Source organism: Harpia harpyja, chromosome 4 (assembly GCF_026419915.1).
Source record: "Harpia harpyja isolate bHarHar1 chromosome 4, bHarHar1 primary haplotype, whole genome shotgun sequence".
Taxonomy (NCBI): Eukaryota; Metazoa; Chordata; class Aves; order Accipitriformes; family Accipitridae; genus Harpia; species Harpia harpyja.
Genome location: NC_068943.1, coordinates 32,717,961 through 32,740,461, shown reverse-complemented (window position 1 = coordinate 32,740,461; position 22,501 = coordinate 32,717,961). Strand labels below are relative to the sequence as shown.

The 22,501-nt window shown below is 41.0% G+C and overlaps 1 protein-coding gene across 5 annotated transcripts in view; it reads left to right on the top strand.

The window, feature by feature from the left end:
- The window catches only part of CAB39L (calcium binding protein 39 like), a 64,473-nt gene that overhangs the window by 30,091 nt on the left and 11,881 nt on the right, over positions 1-22,501 (top strand). For all 5 annotated transcript variants that reach the window (XM_052786157.1, XM_052786155.1, XM_052786156.1 and 2 more), the window contains 3 exons: positions 7,356-7,520; positions 12,211-12,329; positions 18,412-18,580. In XM_052786157.1, the coding sequence (XP_052642117.1) occupies positions 7,356-7,520; positions 12,211-12,329; positions 18,412-18,580 (453 nt within the window). The remainder of the gene's footprint in view (positions 1-7,355; positions 7,521-12,210; positions 12,330-18,411; positions 18,581-22,501) is intronic.

Here is a 22,501-nt window from a genome sequence, read left to right as displayed (position 1 = left end):
GCTTCATTTATTACTGATATGCCACCATGTCTTTTGCTGTAAAAGCAATGTTCTTGTAAAAGAACATTAATAGAAAAGACGCCTGACCCATCTCACAAAAAAAAAGAGGGGTGACATCCCAACTTCTCGAAGTCTTGTGTTCAGCTGCTGAGTCGGGTCAGCACAAAGCAGTGTGGGTGGCATTCGCTGTGTATTCACTGAAGGATGTCCTTGAACACATCACCCTCTCCCTGCTAACCAAACACCTTTGGGTGCGGCACCCATGACTCAGTGCCATCTGCAGTGCCTACAGGTTTGGTAACATTTTCTGAACCCGCCCTGCAGCAAAAGTCTTCAAAAGTGTCACAGGCTTTTAATTTAGTACAGCAAACGGATCTGGGGTCAGTTGAAACTTGGCCTGATCTTTGTGCTTGGGCTAGATGGGCTGAAAGCTTTGCAGTTTCTGGCATAGCTAGTCCAAGACTTGGATATGAACCCAAGGGAGTTAGAGCTGGTTCAGGGCACCGTGCTGAATGTTTTCCTGGCAGGCAGAACCACAGGCTGCAGTGCCCTTAGTTGGTGTTCAGAAACATCGTGAAGCTAGTTGTAAAATAACCTGAAGTGTCGAGCTTCTTCCCTTGTCACTTAAATATATCTAATGCGACTGCTTGTTTGGGTAGGTCACTGTAATCTGTCCTCCGTTTCATCTCCGTGAACAAATTTGGTACTGTTCAGAAGGGTCAGGAGAGCAGCATTTTATTAAGGCTACACTTAAAAGACTTTAAGATTTCTGGAACAAATATTTATATGAATCAATCCTGCTTTTTTACATAGCAACAATAAAGCCATTATCAGCTCCTGTTCACCTTGCTTGCTCCTGTGCTGATAAAGCAACTGGGGACCGGTGTGTGAGATGAGGTGCATGCAGAGGACGTGATGTGCGTTTGCATGGAAGAATGGTTGTGTGGCTACCGTGACCGTAAATACCTGTGGATGCGATTCTGCAGCTGCCGAAGTCAGTTGCAAAATTGCCTTCGACTTGATTGCTGCACACTGAAACGGAGGAGGGAATGACATAAGAAGGGCTTGGCACCCATTCCTTCTAGCTCTGCATGCCCTGGGGTTTTGTGGAGCGTTTCAGCTTCGCCGTTCTGCTAAGGCCTGTTATTGCTCTAGAGGTGGGGGAAACTCCAGGTACTGTCAGGTGCTGGTGCCAAGAGTTTAAAACCTGTCTCTTCTGGTTGCTTTTTTTTTTTAAATATTATTATTATTTTTAAGGACTTTACAACCTTTAGTTCTGTCTTAGGTGCAGGATTAACAGTGGCAAAGGAATTTATGTCCAGGTAGGGCAAACCTGGCTCTTCCATTTAATCATACGTCCTTTTAAAAGGCTTTTCCCTGTTGTGCCTGCTTGGCCAAATTGTCTTTGCCAGCTTCCTTGAGTACTAGACCATATTTTGCTAAATGACAGAGTTCATGCCTCCTGATCCAAAATGTCCACAACTTGTTCCTATATATCCATTTAGCATGAAATTGTACCAAGGATAGGTCAGTTGAGATGATCCTGAAGCTACATAGATGTTGGATTCAGATCTGCTAATGGCTTTTCTTGGGAGTCCTTACAGCTGCATGTAGAGACAGTTGCGTTGGCACTGTTCTTTTAGGAGGAACATTGGTTTGAATCACACAGTGAGAATATTTTTAAACAAGATAAAGCCAAACAAGGAGCTTTATGCTTTTGGTTGTGATATATAGTAAGGAGTACTGGCAGTTCACTGACTCACACATTGGAGTATTTAACATCACGCTGGCAGGCATCTGTGTGTGTTACTGTCTGCTGCTGTGCTAGAGAGCAACCGTTTAGAAAGAGTTTTTTGCCCTGGAAATACGCTAGGTACACAAACAGAAGCTGTATGATCCTATTCGCCATATTCTTGTGAACAATTCAGGATTTCCTGATCGCTATGCAGATGCCAGATGTCAGGCATTCTGTATTTTTCTTATGTATATTTGATATCTGAGTTTGGAAAGGTGGAAAAAGTTCACGCAACTTGTTTTTTCTTCACTGTTATGGTTGGTCATAAATGTTGTATTAAGTCGCTGGATGAATAAAAGTAAGAATAAGCCCTTCTGACCTGTAACATATATGTACATCTGTGTGAAACCTCTAGCCTGTTGGTGAAACAGAGGTAAAATAGAGACAACCCTCTGAAAGATTTGAAAAGTTGCAGTTCAGGTATAGGAGCTCGGACTGTTGATTATTGAAGGCTTGATACTTTTCTCTTATGGTTTTTGTAATCTTCCTTGGAGAGGAGTAAAAAGATGCAATGGGTCTACATTGCATAACAGAAGATCTATCTCTCTCTCTCTTTGACAAGCATAATAGGTTTGGATCACGAGCACTTAATATGGCACTTTTTAAGATAAATGTGAAATTACCATAAGTAGCTAAGGAGAGGAGAAGGGCAAGGTTAGTAAGTAGAGGTAATTTCTATTAAGCCAGTTGGAATAGCTAGAAATTTAAGTTGCTGAAGCTGGGGACTCATGGTAAAGTATCTCTGTGGTGTGCTATGGGGTTTTTAAAAAACCTGCCTATATGAAGTTTTGATTTCTGAAGCAGATCATCTGCTTTGGGTTTTTTTTTTTTGCTGCGTCACGCACAAGTAGTGTTGCAATAAAACAGCTTAGCCTTTGAGTATGGGAAGTCCCAACTCATGTAATTATGGAAATAAAAATTCAGCTTCCTGTGTGAACAACAGATAAGACCTTTGTTTTAGCCTTCCGTGCTACTCTTTAAAATCTCTCTGGAAGATTTTAGACAAACAGAAAAAATTTAAGACTTGGAGGATTTCTTTGCAATCCCTTAATAAAAAACCCAAGAAACTCCTTACTGGACTGTCTTGTATAACTGTGGAATATAGAGAAAAAAATAACTGTTTTGCAGCATTCCTTAATAATGCTAAATTACTGCCCTAAGGACATTATCATGCACTTTGGCCATCCTGTAGAGATCAGTCCAAAAAAACCCAGAAAAAACTCAGAAATTGTCTTCTAGACCCGGCAAAGCAAGTTAAACTGAAGAACCCAATATTAGCACTGTGGGAAAGGAAGATCAACACTGGAGTAGGGAAATATTTCAATATAGGCATCGTGATGTTACCCATTCTGCAGTAAAGACTGGACCTTTGCAAAAAAAATTGGCTGGTCTTCACATGTGTGTTAGGCTGTGGAGAGGACAGTCTTGAGGTCTTTCAGGGAAGATTTTTTTTTTTTTTTTAATATAGAATTTCAGGGAATAATTTCTTCATAAGCTGCTTGCTTTGTGTTAGGATCCCGTTAAGTCGACAATGACAAGACTTTGATCTATGAGGAAAACAAGCTTGAGACAAGTATCTTCAACTCATAGTTGAAGCTCTTGGTAGGTTTGGAAAGACACATTAATGCTGACAAACAATTAACTTTATAAGCAGGGGAGGTTGAACACGTTTATAATTTAACGTAGAGAAGTTATATAGGCTTACCTATGTTGTCAGTTTTCCAGCTCCAAGGCTATTGTACATCACCTAGTCCAGTAGGGTTAGCAAAGTAACCCAAAGATTGCTAGATTTCAACATTTACACAAAATGTTGTACTTTAAAATGGACCCAGAAACCTCTTGTGGATTGCTGGTCACTATAAACTATGCTCTGTGGATAAAGAGTTATTTCTTGCTGGAAATAACTTCTTAGTCCTGTGCTGGGTGAAAGTAGAAAAGAAATGGCCATCATTAAAAAAAAAACTGCCTTCATTGCATAGGCGGGCACGGGTTGTGCTCTCCTTCACTCTCCTTACACAGCTATTGCAAATTGACCTTGTAATTCATTTAAGACCCATGTACCCACCCTGAATTTCAGTGTTCTCTGCTGGAATTGGATCCTCCCAAGTTTGGATGTTGTGAACTGAGATGCCTGTAGACTAGAAACCTGCAAGTTGCTTTAGGAGGTCAAGATCCTGACGTCTGTGCAGTGACAGCAGCGCAGACACTAAACTGATGTGTGTGCTGGGAATCAGCTTGCATTTCATCTTGTGCTTTGTTGTCCCTGTCTGCAACTGTAACTGTCCAAAGTTCAGTGTATCCTACTTTTGATATTCGTATGTAATATTTATAAGCTGTTCTGTTTAGGATTCTGTGTTCAGTTATCTCCCTCTTTTTTCCCTCTGCTCACACCGGCTTCTCTAAATAGAACGGCATAAATGCAGTCATGATGTAAAGGACTCATAGCTAGAGGATAGAAGGAAAATCTTTTGGAAAGAAGATTGTGCTTAATTGCAAGAACGATTCAAATGGATTAAAGTGCTTAGATATTTCATGAAACCTTTTCTTTTGCTCTGTAACTTCTGCTGAAGTGAGAGTTGCAGCACTTTGCTATTGTGGCTGTTGCCACTGATGGAGAATAAATAGTAGTACGGAAGTCATAATAGACTTTGGAGTTTCTATCAAATCTTTTTTTTTTTTTTTGTAACTGAAATTCTGTTTGTGGTATTGTTTGGGGGAAGGGTGTCTTGCTGAGGTTTTTGCTGGGTTTTGCAAATTTTTCTAAAGAGGGTCAGGTCCAGTCTGCCTTCTTATGACAAGCTGTTCTGCAGCTATGTTTCTGTCATCTTGTATTTTCCATGTATGCGAGTGAATGTATTCATTTTGTTATTTGTTTTGGACAGATCTTGGGTCTTTGGATCTTGGAATGTCTTTTTTTTTTTTTTTCTGAGCCTTGAGCAAGTTTCCATCCCAGAAACAGTGATTATGTATTTGGGGTATTATTCTAAAAATGCAGTAAGATTAAGTGGAAATGTCAAAGTGGAGGCTAGAACTGGCTGTTACTTTAAGGATCTGTGTTCAGGATTATGGTTTTCCTCCAGATAGATTATGAGGGATAGGCACCGAAGAGCGGTCCTTAGATTTGACCAGGAACAGCTTTTGGTGGTGGCTTGAATGTCAAACCACAGACTATCCAGAGGATATGAAGGAGGGGGAAGTTAAACACAAAATGTAAATTGCATGTAGAAAAGCTGAGAAGATGAGTGGATGGGATGGCAGATGATTAGAGAAATACAGCTGTGGTGCCCAGCTGTGCCCATCAACACCATGGTGTTCTGTAGTTACGTCTTCTCCTGCAGCGCTTTACTTTTTGGCCTCCTTTTTGAGAATTAAACCTAAAGCTCAGTCTTGCAGACATTTTTCCACATATCAGAAAGGACTACTTATACTTGAAAGGTATTAATGTGGTTTTTTTTAACCACAGAATGCGAGAGATATTCACACCCTGCCCAGCAGAATGGGTGAAAACCCAAAAATGTATGGGTTTTTCCTTTGATATGAAAATATTTGCACAGCTCTTATAAAGTTTTAGGGCTTTAGTTCCCAAGATAGCACCCCTGTTGTTAATCCCATCTGTACTCTGTGGGATATCTCTAGTGACATACCACTAACATTTGAGGTAAAAATAGGCTCTTTTGCTGAGTGACAGTAAGGAACAACAAGACTTCTGATGTGGTTAAAGTTATCACATAGTCATATTCATTTACACGCCGCTCCTGCTGACCTATCTCAACTAGCAGAAAACTGAGAGTAGGTACAAACAGATTGGGGGAGAAAATTTCTTTATGCTGTGCAAAATCAATGCTTGAATCTTCCAGGGAGATGCAATGTGAAAGTGACTTTTTATTGGGGGGTGGGGAGGGGGGTGTTTAGGATTTTTAGGTTCTTTCTAGGATTTTTGTTCACTAGTGTGAATAAAATCTGTGATTTAAATCAGTATTAAAGCATTGGGAGATCAGCAGCAGCTGAAAGATGCCTCTCCAGAGCATGGTGTGGTTATTTTATGCAGATTGATGGGGTGGTATTTGAAAGCATGACGTTTTTCCTTTCAGTTTATGTGAGAGATGAATTGAAATTATTGATCTGGCTTTGAACATCCATTAATGTCCAGTTAGCTTTTACAAATGACTCTTGGGTTTTCTGTGTGTGTGTCTTGAATTTATTTATTTATTTATTTCCTCCCTTGCTAAGCTAATGAAACAATAATTTCAAATAAATGTTTTGCAATATAGATGTGAAACGCTGTCCTGTCTTCAGCATCTTTAACCATCTTGCCTGGCACTTTGCTGTCATCCTCAGCTTTGCTTTCAAACCTGTCCCTTACTTCCATCCCATTCCCTGCCAAAAAGTCCAACCAGCCTTGCTGCGGGTCACGCGTGTATTAAATATACCCTGACCCAGAAAGAGCCATTGCCTCCACAGCTAGAGCAGGTGTCATTTAAAGCACACACGCACACACACATGAAAAAACAATGCATTTGCTCCACAGAGTCTTTATTTATATGAAGTGGAGCAAACCTGGGAGGAGACCGTGAGCTGGAGCTGCCATGCTGTAGCCAGCAGTCGTTTCCCTTGGGAAGTGGGACATTCCTGTTCACATCTGATTTAAACCTGCTGACTGACATGAATGCTAAGCTGTTACCTGTTCATATGCGTTTCTCTTTCATTTTCCTGTTGTAAGCTTTCTGGCCAAGATATTTTATAAGGTAATTCCTGATTCAACCTCTGCATTAGGTACCTGAAACATTGCACAGAATTAGTATACGCTAGGTGGGAGCAAAAGATGAAAGACTTATGTTAGTTCACTTGGTGGCAGCTGTGGAGCTTTGCTAAAGCAAATTGTTTAATTTAATTAATTTCCCAACCTGAGACTGAAGCGCCTGCGCGCTCCATAGGCAAATCCCTTGTGGAAGATGCTGGCTCAAACCAGATGTGATGAGGAGAAATAAGTGGTGGCAATGCCAAGCTGGCAGGGGTACAAGGATTTAATTGGGTTACCAGTAGACGAGCCAGGACAGTCCATCAGCAAGCAGTTGATGAGGAAGCAGCACAGCAGCCAGCCGACCGTCGGCAGGAGCTGTCCGGTTTGGTACCTTCATCTGGCACCTCTCGCCCCACGGGTGTTGATGGAACCCACTGGGGAGGACGGGGGGAGCGATGGTGAAAGTGCTGCTGCTTCTGCAGGGCAGTGCCTGTCTTCAAATCCATCAAGGATCTTGCTGACACCAGTTGGTAATTGCACTCCTTCCACTGTTTTATGCCCGTGGTCTGTAATTAATGGCACACCGTGTTTAAGTTGAATATATCTGTGTGCTTCTGTAGGACCTGCAGGTTCCAGTGTGGATGTCCCAGCCTCAATGATTACCTAAAATTATTAAAACCATTTTACAATAGGTAACGATCAATGTAGGTACGGTTAGAAGCTTTTGTTTTGAACTGCTTGTCTTTTAAAATAAAACAGTTTTGCTTTTTCTTTTCTGTTTTCTTTTTTTAAACAAACCCCTTATCTGCTGGTGAACAGGCATCGGAGGAAGTGTCAAAATCTCTGCAAGCAATGAAGGAAATTCTGTGCGGGACCACAGACAAGGAGCCACCTACAGAAATCGTGGCTCAACTGGCACAAGAGCTGTATAACAGTGGCCTTCTAGTGACACTTATTGCCAACCTGCAGCTGATAGATTTTGAGGTAAGTCAGCATCCATAAACCTTTTCATCTCCTTGGTCTCTGTGTTGTCAGTGAGTAGAGCTGTATTTTTCTGAAGTCTAAATAATTTTATTGCATTCAAAACTGTTTTTCACATGCTAAAGAAAGTAGCTGCTGTAGATTGGTCAGTGTCCTGATAGACGTGCTCATATACTGGAACTAACTGCAATGCATCTGATTTTTTTTTTTTTAATTAAAACAAAAACATTAAAGAAATATTATTTTGTATCCAAACAAGATAGGAAATGATGCTGAGAATCCTGTCTATGACCAACCTGGTAAGCTGCAGTGATGAACCTCCTACTTTGGGATAGTGCAACTAGAGCCAACCTCTGTCTCTGAAGAGTGTGTCCACTTTAGAAGGGGTCCAGGGACATAGAATAAAAATAATTGGAAGTATGGGAACATCTCATGTGAAAAAGGCTGAAAAAAATTAGGATGGTTTAGTTGAGAGGAAAGGAGTTGAAAAAGGTGTTAAAAGCTGACAACAGTTGGCAAGGTAAATTGGGTTGCCCCCACTTACTTCTTTGGATTAAAAGAAGAAAGGAATATGACTTTTTTTTGCCAGCAGAAAGATTAAGATTAATATTAATATATGTATATATATTATTTAATTGTATACATTTATATATTCCATGGAACTCCTTGCCAGTTTTGTTGTTAAAGCCAAAAACTTAGTAGACAAGTACTCAGACAACTGAACTTGCTTATAAATAAGAAGAGTTATGGTAGAAAAGATTGCCGTAATTCAGGATAAATATCAACCCTTTTAATTGACCTTTGACTGGTAGGGTCTGGGAAGAAACTTTGTCACTGGCAGGTCATTATAGTATTCCTGTGGTCGATGGTCATTTCTATGGCTCCCGGGTGCTGGTGAATCGTCACAAGTGTCTGAGCACCTCCAAGCAGTGAGAAATCCGCAGCTCCCAGGAACCAAACCTCTGCCACTGAGGTCTGAAGCAGGAGCAGTACCCAGTGTATAGGGCAGGGCAGCTGCTGAACTTTAAAAATCAGTTCCCCGGAGAGATCATCTGATGCTCTCAGAGTCACCTTTTGTGGGAGTTACTTTCTTGTGGAAGTTTTCTCCCCCTTATTGAAGTTATTTGTTGTTACTTTTACTTTCCATTTTGTAAATGAATGAAAGGAAGGAATGATGGGAGATTTGGGTTTTCTTTTTCCCCCTCTTCTCCCCACCCCCAGTAAAGCCAGGATTCAAGGAGCTGATTTGTTTTGTATTAATTTTTGAAATCGTGTTAGTGGAGTTCTCTCACTCTTCCTCGGGTCTTAAGTTCAGGAGATGTTTTTTTTTGTGCTAGAATTTATTGAGATCCTTTCATTTGTCTTCTCCCTGCCACCCCTGGTTACTGTTAAATGTCTTAATTACAAAAAACCCCAAACCCCAACAACCCAAACCGCTAAAAATCCAGTAATTTATTTATTTGTTTTTAAGAAAAAAGGAGAGGGAGGCAGAGAAGATACTGTTAGCAGATATACCACAGAAGGAAAACTACTGCATTTTTTTAGTTGCCTGACAGTCTGTATTGCTTTTGTCAGACAAAAAATTCTTTATGGACATATTGAACCCACAGTCTTCAAATGCAAGCACTGAATGAAATACCTAATCTGTTGCTGAATTACTGTTATACAAACAATTCTAATAAGTCTTACTGCAAAATAGATTTTTCCATGATAAAACCTTTTCAATCATTTAGTAAAGCTGTTATACATACTCTTTTGGCACAACAATAGAAAAGAAATGTCATTGAACGAGAGGATAGTAAGAGTATGTACTGCTTTGTCTTCATATTCCCATTGACTTTTTTAGTTTTATCAACTTTTCTGCTTCTGTTTTATATTGGCGGCCACAGTTGGCATTTAGGTTTCTTTGTTGAACAAGCAATTTTATCAGTTTATAACATGCAAATTAATTTTTTGATGCATAGGTAATGGTAGAAAGCAAAATCATAAATTACTTGAAAATCTGATTTCTGAAGGGAATAGTGTTTTTGTAGGTTACTTTGTTTTGTCCTGACTCCCTGTCTCCTCCTCACCAACCGTGCTGTCCACTTTGATCCCAGTTTTGCACAGCTGTACTCCCCTTTGAAGATGTGTTTTCAAAGACTTCATGAAACTTGATGGCTATTTAGAGGAGAGAGGCCAGAGTTAATGCCCCCACAGAAAATAAGGCAGAAGCACAGACTCGAGTCCTGTCTCATTTGTGTTTCATCTGCCAGTACGCTTACAGCACGTGTGGCTGGGGGCGGGCATGCGTGTAGGGGAGACTTGCACACATCCATCACACGTCTATAGAAAACATAGGTTTATTGCATCTGCCACTCAAGAAACAAGGTATAATTCTGGTGATGAAACTGTTATGAAGCACTAAAGTTGGATTTGGGCAGGAGCCCAGAATCACGATCAGACTGGATTTTTTGCAATTTAAAATATGAAATTTATTGTTGAACTTTTGAAGCACTGAGGAAAGTGTGCATACAGAAAAAGTCAACTAAAAAAAAATAGATGTTACTAACCACGTGTAAGCCTAAGGTTTCACAAGCCGTAAAGCCACTAAAAGAGGCAGTAAATAGCCACAAGCCCAGGACTGGTGACATTAGATGCTTTCCCTTACTTTGTCTGGAAACAGGAGCTAAATTATGGTATAGGGATCATCAATTTGTTATTTATGTAATGGCATCCTTTGCAGTTTTTTTTGTTCTTGTCTAGCCACTTTCTCTCCATACTGCCTTATCTTGTACTTCAGTGGCCATATGTATTTCATTATAAGGCAAAACTGAATCACAGATCCAAGTAAGAAGTGTTGCAAAAGTATTCCTACAATTTTTATAGATGTCTGGTGGTGAGGGAAGTCTGCCTTGGTTCCCTCCTATCTGCCTCCATTCCCTCCAGGACAACCCAGAGAGACCAACTTCTCGGGCTTTCATCATCGCTGGTCTCTAGAAAACTGGATGTAATTGGATCTCTCTCTCTCTCTCCTCTCTGAGATATATAGAGAGATATATCTATCTCTTCTCTGCTATTGGAAATAATGCTGCAGTGCCCTTAATATTAAGTAACTAATATAAAATTTAGCGTAGCAGAGAGGATCACTTAATTTTTGGCCATTTTCACTTCACCCTTTCAACAGCTCTTCTCTGTCTGGATTGTTTTTGTCTTGGAGTAACTGCTGAAGCCGCTGGGGATCACAAGATTCCAGGCATACATTACGGGTGTTGTAAAGGTAGGGAAGAATGGGATGACTTCATAAAGAATTAGCCTTGTTAAGAGAATGTCCAAGGGTCAAAAGTGTTGCAGACAAACGCAGATGGACTGGCCTGCTCTGATTTTATTCTATTTAATTCCCCGAGTCTCCAAGCCAGCTGGGTTGGAACAAGTAAGAAAGCAGAATATTTTGTGTTTCTCAGCAGTGATTTATTTGTAGAGGTGAAACCAGGGAATTTCCCTCTGTGTGAAACTATCTGCTCCTTGGCTTCAAACGTTCGATAAGTTCTCCACCAAGGAATGTTTGTCCTCGTGAGACAGATCAATGAGCATGATTATAAGTAACCTTTTGCTTTAGCTTGCCCTGTGCTTTGTGACCCGCTGTTGACTCAGTGCCTTGGTTACTGGTCATTAGTGCAGCGGTCTCCCCCCTCCATTAATTTCACACATCAATTTGTCTCCTGTGGCCAGGGGAGAAAGCGGTGGGGGAGGAAGAGGACTTCTAATGCAAGATGTATTGGCAAACCCTGTGGCTGAATAGAATGTAATTTGGAAAGACCTTCTGAAAAGCTGTTTGCTTGGGGAAGCGTTCGAAGACAAAACATGATTGTGCAGATAGGTGTATACAGGAGAAATTGGACAAAGTGAAGGATCTTAGTTGTGACTAAAGAAGAGACATGTATGTGAAGCAGCCTTTTTATCAGTATTGATGATTTCATTCTTCATGGTGAAATAATGGGCGCAGTTTTAAATTTAACCCTGATTTTCAAAAATGCAGTCACACTTGGCATTGATTGCATTTGAATAACAAAAAGCTTTAGCTTTGTAAGTCTAGGCTGTGGGGCAGTGTACTTGGTACTAGATTGACAAATTTGGAGGCTGCGGGAGCAATAGTACACAATGCAAAAGCATGTTTGGCTCAGGGTAGTGACTTGTTTTTCATAGAATCATAGAATGGTTTGGGTTGGAAGGGACCTTAAAGATCATCTCGTTCCAACCCCCCTGCCATGGGCAGGGACACCTTCCACTAGACCAGGTTGCTCAAAGCCCCATCCAACCTGGCCTTGAACACTGCCAGGGATGGGGCATCCACAGCTTCTCTGGGCAACCTGTGCCAGTGCTTCACCACCCTCACCCTACCTTTTTTCAGTACTTTAATGTTGCTATTTAAGATAGCCAGGGACTTCCTTGACAGAATAAGGGGGATGCACATCTTCATTTAGAAGAAGAAAGGTGTAAATGGGAGTGGGGGGATTGGTAGTCTTCAGAGCCACCCGACAGAGGAAGCCTTCCTGTGGCGTGGAAGAAACAGCAAGTATGAGGTGGTGGGGCTGTGGAGAGCCCCAAAAAACTGTTTTGTTTTCAATTTCACTTCTACTTTCAATAGAGAGCCTAGTAAATGGTCATTTGTTCGTGTTTTTCCAGCTGAAGATATATTTTGCTTTTTTAACAGGGCAAAAAGGATGTTTCCCAGATATTTAACAACATCTTGAGAAGACAAATTGGCACGCGTAGCCCTACTGTGGAATACATTAGTGCCCATCCACATATCCTATTCATGCTTCTAAAAGGGTGCGTACTTTAATTTGACTTTCCTTAAAGAGCATTGCCTGGAACATGCTGACATTGCAGTTGATCTACTTTCTCACTTTTCAGTTAAAAAAAAAAACAAACACGTTCAGATTTTGTTCCAGATATCTTATTTTGTTTCATTTTATGTTGACTTTCTGCTTAACTGTATACTTTTTAATGACTGGATTATTTTATTTGGCCGTTATTTCTTCACTAAACTTCATGTTGGAATAGTTATGTGCTGATTGTTTTTGAGTGTTCCTCACGTGATGTGTACTTCAGTTCTTGACCTAAACTCTTGTGTGGCATTGCTGATGACTGTGGAATTTCATTTAGACCTTTTTGCATTGCAGGAGTGACTTAGTGGTGTCTGTAAATAACTGGAGTCAAACTGGACCACTATGTGGTAGAACAGAGAGAAGCAAGAATGCATAAAAAGCATAGTTGTGTCTGTGGGACAGACTTCTGCAATGCTTGTAGCCACATGTGAACTTCAACTTTAAATTAATTCTGTAATGAACTCCACAACTTTCAGCATTAAATCTTTTTTTTTTTTTTTTTTTTGTCTTTTAACCTTTGAGGGGGTCAGTGCTCAGCTGTAACCTGGTGGTCCCCAAGGTAAGTTGGCCAAGGAGGGGGAGTAGACTGCTGTATGGAGAGGACATCAGCTGTAGTTGCATTCAGGAGTGCACAAGTGTTGGCCTAAAACTCTTGGGGCTTCTGTCCCCTTTACTTTTGACTAAATGCACCTTTCATTCAGTGAGAAGCTTTGCTTTTCCAGCCCTTGAAGTCTACTGTTTTCTGCTCAGTTTTCTTTTGGCTTTAGGATTTTGTTCATTTTTCCCTAAGGAAAAGAGAATATATATGATTGGGATTAAATAACAGATGTAGAAATAAGGAGATTTATTGGCTGATCAGTATGAAACAATGTGGACTCTCATAGTAGTTGTATGGTCATGCTAGTAACAGCCATTCAAAAACATGATATAAGCCTTTTAAACTAATGGTTAAGAGAATGCATTTTTTTAAGTGTCTGTCTTGCTCTTGAGGTTGAAGATTTGCATTTTTACCATTTGCTCCACAGCCAGAGTTAGGAAAATACTTAAACACCATCTAAGGTTTGTGCGTGACAAGGCTGCAGCCCCAAGGGTAATAAAATTCTGTTCAGTCAGCCTCCCTCCTCTCCCAGGGGCAGACCCCAGTCAAGGAGAGGGATAGGCATGGGAGTCCTCTAAAATAGTTATTTCCTTCAAAATTGGCCACATTCCAGCACAGCTGAGTAGCTGTTGTGGTTTAACCCCAGCCGGCAACTCAGCCCCACGCAGCCACTCTCTCACTGCCCCCGCTTGGGATGGGGGAGAGAATTGGAAGAGTAAAAGTGAGAAAACTCGTGAGTTGAGATAAAGACAGTTTAATACGTAAAGCAAAAGCTGCACACAAGCAAACCAAGGAATTCATTCCCCACTTCCCATGGGCAGGCAGGTGTTCAGCCATCTCCAGGAAAGCAGGGTTCCATCACGCAGAACAGTGACTTGGGAAGACAAATGCCATCACTCTGAACGTCCCCCCCCTTCCTCCTTAATTCCCCCAGCTTTTAGTGCTGAGCATGACGTCATATGGTCTAGAATGTCCCTTGGGTCAGTTGGGGTCAGCTGTTCCAGCTGTGTGTCCCCCCAACTCCTTGTGGCCCCCCCCCCAGCCTGCTCGCTGGTGGGACGGGGTGAGAAACAGGAAAAAAAAAAAGGCCTTGACACTGTGCAAGCACTGTTCAGCACTAACTAAAACATAGCTGTGTTATCAACACTGTTTTGGTCACAAATCCAAAACACAGCCCCATCCCCGCTACTATGGAAAAAATTAACTCTATCCCAGCCCAAACCACCACAGTAGGGAAAAAAGTAACCAAGAGAACTAGTCAGTACCAGGGATTTCAAGAATGGTGAGCTTGTGGTTGAACGTGGTGGCAAAGCTCTTGGTTGCTGTGACAGGAGGAGGTGCAGACCTGCTGTCTTCCTTGCAGGCAGGGCGGTGAGGAGCCTGGGTGGGTGGCTGGGCTGAGCTAGGTCTTGCTCTTACAAGTATAGTGATTTGGGGTGATTTAGGTTTAATTGTGAAACTCTTGACTTGTTTTGTGTTACTAAACACCAGCTTCCTCAAAGGAAGCCAGTAAGCTAGTTAAATGGATTTTGGTTTCATTTGTTCATTAAAATTCACCATTTATATAAATCTCAAACTAGTTGTTTCAGGACAGTGATGATAATTCTCTCAGTCATCATTAAGTTGTACAACTGCTTTCAACTTCATATATAGATAAAATAATTTTCTTCCCTTTTCTCTTTCTTTGCTTTTTCGATTTTTCACTCATTTTGTTTTTGCACATTGCGCATGTATTGCTACCATATGTCTGGGCTTTATTTAAAGCTAAAAAATATTTTTGGATCATGTCCCAGATATTCTTTGGCATCTGTAACAACCAAGAATATTAAGATGACAGTAAAGATTTTGTTATGCATATGTGTGGCTGACACATTTTACTGTAGGTGACCTGAGCCAGTGGATGTATTTAAATGGCATCACTTAGGTGGTTTTTTGGAGACTGCTGCTGCATGCAGCAGCGTGTCCATGTTAGTGTGGTCCTCAGCTCCTTGTTCTTGATTTCTTGGCTATCTCTTCGCAGCACTGCACTGTATCAAAATTGCCATTTCTGGAGTTTCTTGTTAGAAAGTGCTGTTAAATTCATCAGCAGTAGTCCAGAAGACAGTACTATCCAGCCCTGACGGTATCTGAGCAGCTGCTGCAGAACAGCGTAATGATGTCAAACATGATGCTCCCTTACTTGCCTACGTCCTGCTGCTGGGACTGTCAAAACCGATACTTAAAATATGTGCGTACAGCAAGGGCAGGGCCCTGAACAGGCAGCTTGCTGCATGCAGGCAGCGTGCCGTGCTTGTGTGCAATCAGCTATGAGACTGGGAAACAGGCACTTCATGTTAGACATGACCACTTGAAAACGTGACTTGAGGACACGTTTTCATATTTATTTAATGGCAAATTAAATAAATGGAATCAAAATCTGCTTAAAGGTAAAGAGAGTGGATTTGGCTGGCTTGTACCATTCGGTGTTTGTTATATGGCGTTATCTGGAGAGAAAAAAAAAAAAAATTCTACTATGACTGTAAAAGAAACAGCCCGGGACTATTGTGAAGACTTGTCATTGTTTTACTTGTATTGGATGCAAAATTTCCTCTGCCCCCTGACAGTCAGTTCCCAACAGTATCAACAAAAGGTTGCTTTTTCGTTGCATAATGTGAGTTCTATTGAGTGGGAAGGATCCTGAATCAGAGCTCCCGCCCGGTGTTTCCTGCCTAATACTCCAGCGGCACTGCCAGCTTGAGATAACTGTTCTTACCTTTTAGGCTTCATTTTACTTGTTGGCTACTTCCTTCCAGCTTCTCAGCTTCAGAAAAACATACAGCACATAGTTGACTACTTTTTTTTTTTTCTTTTTTTTGGTAGGTTAATTGACCTTCCTGCTGCATGAGGACTTGCTTTAATAGTATCTAATTTTCTGTGTGTGCAGGCTTTGTGTATGAGTAGGATTTCAGATGAATACAATGTTTGGTGTATATAGAGTACCGGATATATTTGGGCCAAATTTTTTCTCCGGTGTCAGCATATTGCGTTAGCCCAGAAATAACTTTCATCCTTTGTAATTTCAAATATCTTCCCTCTAGTACAGTGACTATAGAGGACTTGAAGTTTGTGGCACTTGCACTGTTTCTCACAAGTGACAAATTTATAAGCTCCTTTGTGAATATATATCGTGCCACATGCTATCTCTAACATACTTAGTCACTGCCCTGATCTGTTTTGTAATGACCTCTTCACATCGCAGTGCAGTTAAAGCTTTAATGGTATATTGGCTGAAGTTGCAGAATTCCCCTTAAGTTTATCCAAGGATAAACTCAGGCTATAGAAGCTAGTGTAAAATCAGATCAGAATATAGGTGTTTGTCAAGACCTTGTTTCTCCCAGGCTTGATGCCTTCCTAATCTCCTGCCTGTGCTCCTTGCCTTGTACCATCTTCTGCACTAGCCATGCAAGTATGATTCCCTTTGCACCGAGATGCACCTCTGCTCTCAGTCTTGCCTCTTTCAGCCTCCACAGTGAATGTTTTGAAATATTTCAAGTCCATTATTTCATTTTCTGGTTGCCCCCAGTAGTCAGTATGGGGGGGTTTCTTTAGGTTGTAAGTTCATCTGAACAGAGAAGAACTCAATATTTTTTTTTATGCTGTGGGAATACGTCAGCACAGAGCACTAGTTGCTTATTAAAAGTGATTTTGAAACACATTTCTATCATTCCTGCCTGGTGGCTTTGCATGTAAGTGTGGGTGCAGAGAACATGCCAGTTGTGACGGGACAGCCTGTAAACTTCTTCCAGGCATATTCCAGGAGCCAAACCCACTTCCAGATAATGGAGCATTTGACTAAGAATGATTCTGTTGATACTTATGTTTTAAAAAGTTATTGTGCTGGAAACAATGTAATTTGCTTTTATTCCAACCAAAATATTCCTTAGCCAACTATTAAATATTTTCCTGGCTGCACTCCTAGGAGCAACTCTGCCTCTTTTTCCTTGAAAATTAGTATTCCTGTTAATGGAGTTGAGGAGAGGTATGCCGCAATGGGAAACATGAGCAAATTTCTGCTGTCTAAAGAGTTATAAATTCACGTTTGCAAATGTTTCCCAAAAGGAAACAAATAGGGGCTTGAGTGCCTGCATTTCCTTGAGGGTGGGAAGTTTAATTTGCCTATTTCAAATAGTAATTCATTTTTCATTAAGCCAACTATTGTTGACGTGAGGTTGAAGTATGCAGCTCTGGTATGCTCACAAAACACTACCATTCTTTTAAATTGCAAGCTGGTGGTAAATTTGAGCCCCCACTCACAGCACAGATGGCATTTTGTGTTTTTCTTTTTCTTTTTTTTTTCTTCCTCTTTTGGCCTAGTGATAGAAATTAATCGTTCAAAGGAAAAATGATGCTGATAAGCTCTTGGTGATAATACACAGTTCTGATATAGTATAACCAGCTTATTGAAACAGAGCATGCTTTCTGTCCCCTTGGACTTCGCCACTTTCACATGACTGAAGATTGCTGGAAGAAGTTAATTTTAAGTCCTTCCTGACTGCTGGATTTCATCCTTCCTTTTTTTTTTTTTTTAAAGTTGTGTTTCTAACAGTTTTGTTTCAGATTAAATTCAGCTTTAGAGAAATCAAGACTTTATAGAAATAGAAGATGATCTGAATTGCCTCTCCCCTCCTTCCCTCTCCAAGATTGAGAAGTGTGCTGGCTCCTGGCTATTGCAATGCGTGTGCCATAATAGGATTGTAACTTGAGGAACGAATACTTGTCTCCTGAACAAAGTCATAGCCTCTGCAGAGGAGGGATTGAGCAGAATTCCTCCTAAACTGCAAAAAAAGATCTTCGGAAACTACAGAAAGCTTAATCCTGTGTAGACTGCCTGGATAGACTTCCTACCTTCCTTGTTAGACACATTAATATTAATAATATAATAAATAATAATATAATAAATAGCGATCTTCTCTAGAAGAGGAGTGTGAGGTGGTGGATGGTCATGAGGTGTTACAGTTTTCTTGGATAAACTAAGGAGCTGAGAATTAAATCTGAAAAGGGAGATTGTTATATTGTATGGGCTTTGCTTTCTCATAAATCTAAAAAGGTGAAGGAGCTCTGTTGAAACGTTACGCACTCCCCACACGGATTTTCCGCAGAGAGGGGGTGTAATGCACATTTACACCGAAATGTGTTTTGGCCTTGTGAAGGCAGAGGTTAGCGATGGGGAACACTGGCCATATTATCTGTGTGTCTGCTCCTTAGCTTTGGGCTGAGGTCCTGAGGCTGGTGGGTACAGTGCTGTGGCTGGGAGCTGCCATCCACGTGTTGTGTCCCCTCCGGCGCAGGCGATCCCTATGCTACAAAGTTCCCCGTTGCTGGAAAAGTGCCCATTTACCTTTGTTCTTCTACATTTTGATTTTTTCTGTTTCTTTTTATTCTTCAGATACGAATCCCCAAATATTGCCTTACGCTGTGGAATTATGCTGAGAGAGTGCATCCGGCACGAACCTTTGGCCAAAATCATACTTTTTTCGGAACAGTTCAGAGACTTTTTTAAATATGTGGAAATGTCAACTTTTGATATAGCTTCTGATGCCTTTGCTACATTCAAGGTAAATTGTTCGATACCCGCATCATAGCATTGTGTCAAAAATGGCACTCTGTCAGCAGTCATCACTGAATGTTCTGTTGCCTTTAAACTGGGTGGCTTTTTTTATTGTTCAGTAAAGGATATAATTAATCCTTGGTCTGTTTGTAACAGGATTCACAACAGTGATCAAGTCTCCAAAGAATCTTTAATTCAATACAGATTTACAGTTCACTAATGTTCTTCATCTTGATAACCCAAGGTCTTTTATGCAACCATTTGAAACTCAAATTAATCATGTATTACATACCGTTCTTGTAAAATGCCTTTTCCTCTCCCTACTTTCCCCCAGAGACAAAACCGCTACCCATCGTGACCATAAACAGTAAATAGAAGGAATAATTTAAAGCTTTTGAAATCCTTGTAATTTTTGCCGTCCCTTCTGAGTACGGCAGTCAAGTTTAGATTAATGCCATGCCCGCTGATTGTTTTACCACATATTCGTATGCTTACTTTTGTGACCCGTGGTTCAGTGTAAGGACCATACTGCTGTCGTGGTTTAACCCCAGCCAGCAACTAAACACCATGCAGCCGCTCACTCACTCCCCCCCCACCCAGTGGGATGGGGGAGAAAATCGGGAAAAGAAGCAAAACCCGTGGGTTGAGATAAGAACGGTTTAATAGAACAGAAAAGAAGAAGCTAATAATGACAATGATAACACTAATAAAATGACAACAGCAATAATGAAAGGATTGGAATGTACAAATGATGCGCAGTGCAATTGCTCACCACCCGCCGACTGACACCCAGCCAGTCCCCCGAGCGGTGAATCCCTGCCCCCACTTCCCCGTTCCTATACTAGATGGGACGTCACATGGTATGGAATACACTGTTGGCCAGTTTGGGTCAGGTGCCCTGGCTGTGTCCTGTGCCAACTTCTTGTGCCCCTCCAGCTTTCTCGCTGGCTGGGCATGAGAAGCTGAAAAATCCTTGACACTAGTCTAAACACTACTGAGCAACAACTGAAGACATCAGTGTTATCAACATTCTTCGCATACTGAACTCAAAACACAGCACTGTACCAGCTACTAGGAAGACAGTTAACTCTAACCCAGCTGAAACCAGGACACTGCTAAGAGTTAAGTAGGTGAAAGCACTGCATAGACTCTGTATAGAGTCTCTGTGTTGTATTAAAAATGAAGTTGGGTGAAGCTTGCCAAATTTCTTGGAGTTTGTACATGACCATCATCCTTCCTGCAAGGTGCTAGTATAGTCTTTGAGCAAAATTTGGTGCCTATGAGCTTAATGTACGGGAAGATTAGTTTATTTCTGAAAAATAATTTAAGCAAGTTGGGGAAGATTCTTCTCGGGTAAAGGCTCTTCTAAATATAGATGTAACTCCTTTTTTCTTCTATCATTGAGTTCCTTGCTGTCGTAGAAACAAGTTGTTCATTCTTTCCTCTCAAAGCTAATTAGAAACATGATTAGATAGACCTTAGGAATAACTGTAAAGAATGTTAGAGTTCAGCTCAGCAATTCAACACATACTAAAACCCAGCCTCGGTTTTTACGAACTGAATGGTGTAAAGATTTGTGTGGTGGAGATAATGTTGTGTTCTTCAGTAATGAGTTGAGCAGGAGTACCAGTTCAAACCACCTGTTAATCAATAGCAGCATCTTTCCATTATTTTAAGCTGCGCTGTCGTGGTATTCATTAGGTAAATGTTATGAAAGTGGAAGTAGCACAGAAACACAGACAAGCAGAAGTACAGTGTCGGACTGTATAAAAATGCAACATAACTGAGATATTTAAATCCTCTGTCTGGCATTTTACCCTGTGCTCGGAAGAGTATTTGTCTCTGGTCAGCAAAAGTGCTCCTGAACTCTGTTCCCAGCTTGACAGAAGAAATTTGCATCTTTTCCCCAGGTCCTGCTTTGAGCAGGACAGCAGAGTGTCTGGTTGGTGATGGACAGTCTTCAGCCCAGCCAGGAGGCAGGATGGGGACAAGGGTCAGTTAAGCTGTGGCAGGGACTGCAGACTGCTGCGACCCTCCCCAGAAAAGCGGGATTGATGTTGTTCAGGGATCTACAGCTGTGGAACTTACTTCTGTCCCCTGTGATCTGAGTGTATTTTTAGCAGGATTTAAAAATAGGATTCTACATCCTCACACACATTGGAAAGAGAAGAGTATGAGGGCAGTTCATCCTCAGACATAGGGCAGAAATCACCTTTTAAAATGTTTGGGGAAAATGTATAAACTGCATTTTTTTAAATTGCCCCTTATTTTAAATTGCCTGACCTGATACATGGTCGGTTCTGGAAATAAACCAGCTGTTCATCTCATCTCCTATTTGTCTGTTACTCTGAATAGCTGGAACAGCAAGAAGTGATGTGGAAGTGACTGAATCATGAAATATGGAGCTACCTCCTTTCTAATACCATAAAAATAAGTGCTGTAATTGCTCGCTGGCTGGTTTACTGAACTCATGTTTTCAGTTCTATTTCCCCTGTGTTGGGTTTGTAGTGTTGCCACCGGGGTGTCTGGTTCAGAGCTGAAAGCCTTGGATAGTCTATGCACCAGAAGAGGGCTAATTAAATGTGCATTAAAGTCTGAGGATGTTTATAGTAGGGAAGTATTGGAATTTTTGATGATCTGGAGATGCACTTCTTAATTAAATTCAGCCAGGTGCGCTGCAGAGAGGAAACAGCTGCTAAAAATGCAGAGGAAAGCAGCTTGTATTTAAAGATACAGTCAGCTGTGGAGGGTACCAGCAGTGCTTGGAAAGAGAGCTGATTGATTACTGCTGTTCCACACTCTCTCGTGATTTTCTATGAAAAACTCATTTCAGATTATATTCCATTTGTGCCCCCTATTGAAAAATGTTGTAGTTGCCTCCTAAGTGCCCTGCATAAGTGCTTCTGAATCATGTTTGTTGCACTCAGCCTTTTAAACTGCTATCATTGCAGTCCTGCTAAATAAAGGAAGGTATTAAAAACATGTACTGGACTCTGCTTTTCTCTTATAATTGATGGTAAAAATAAATTAAAGGATTAGTATGTAAAGGATTTCTTTTATTTGTGATGCTGTAGAGGATGTGTCTGTGCATCTGCTTCAGCTACTCATCAGCTTCAGTCTCTGACTGTGGGTAAGGAAACCAAGGAAGAGGTGATGAAAAAGATAGCAGAAACTGATTCACTGAAAAAATACTGACTTGAATGGACTTCATTAGGCATTTATTGTGAGCAGTGTTATGTTTTAAAAGAGGCAATAAGATAAAAATTAAACTTAAATGCCTCAAACTGGACACTTCATTTCATAGCTATTCATCCAGTAAAGAGATTTGATTTCTTCTGGAGCTGAACATTTGCATCTCTGTCACTGAGTACCAGCATTCCCCTTCTGTGGGAGAGGTTGCTTTAAATTAAATTTGAATTAGTTGGGCTTTTAGCATGGGAGGCATCCCATGTCCAGCTGTTTAAAAGGTCTGCTACTGCTTGTGTCAGTAAGCCCACCTTGGGCAGAAAGAGAGCTGCAGAAGGGATTCATCCCACCTACCTGAGAGCCCTTTCCCAGGAGGGAGTGGCTGTGGAGGGAGCCTGGATGGCTGGCTTAGATCAGCGCCTAACTTTTAGGCTTTAAATAAATAAATGTATGTATACAGTGGTTGAATTTGAGTCTTGTTGTATTCTTGGGAGATGAGCAATAGCCGTTGATCCAGCTTAGTATAATTTCCAGCTGTGGGGTAACATTTAGATCACTTTTGGCTTTGGGACCATAGCTGATCCCTCCATAAAGGGTTCATTTATTTTCTTCCTTTTCCGTACCCCAGTTTATTGTAAGCACTGTGTACTATGACTGATGACCATAAGAAAAGGTGGGAGGGAAAAGGAATATAAAGAAAGAGTGTTAGAGTAGTTTTAGATTGATTCTGTTAGCATTAGCC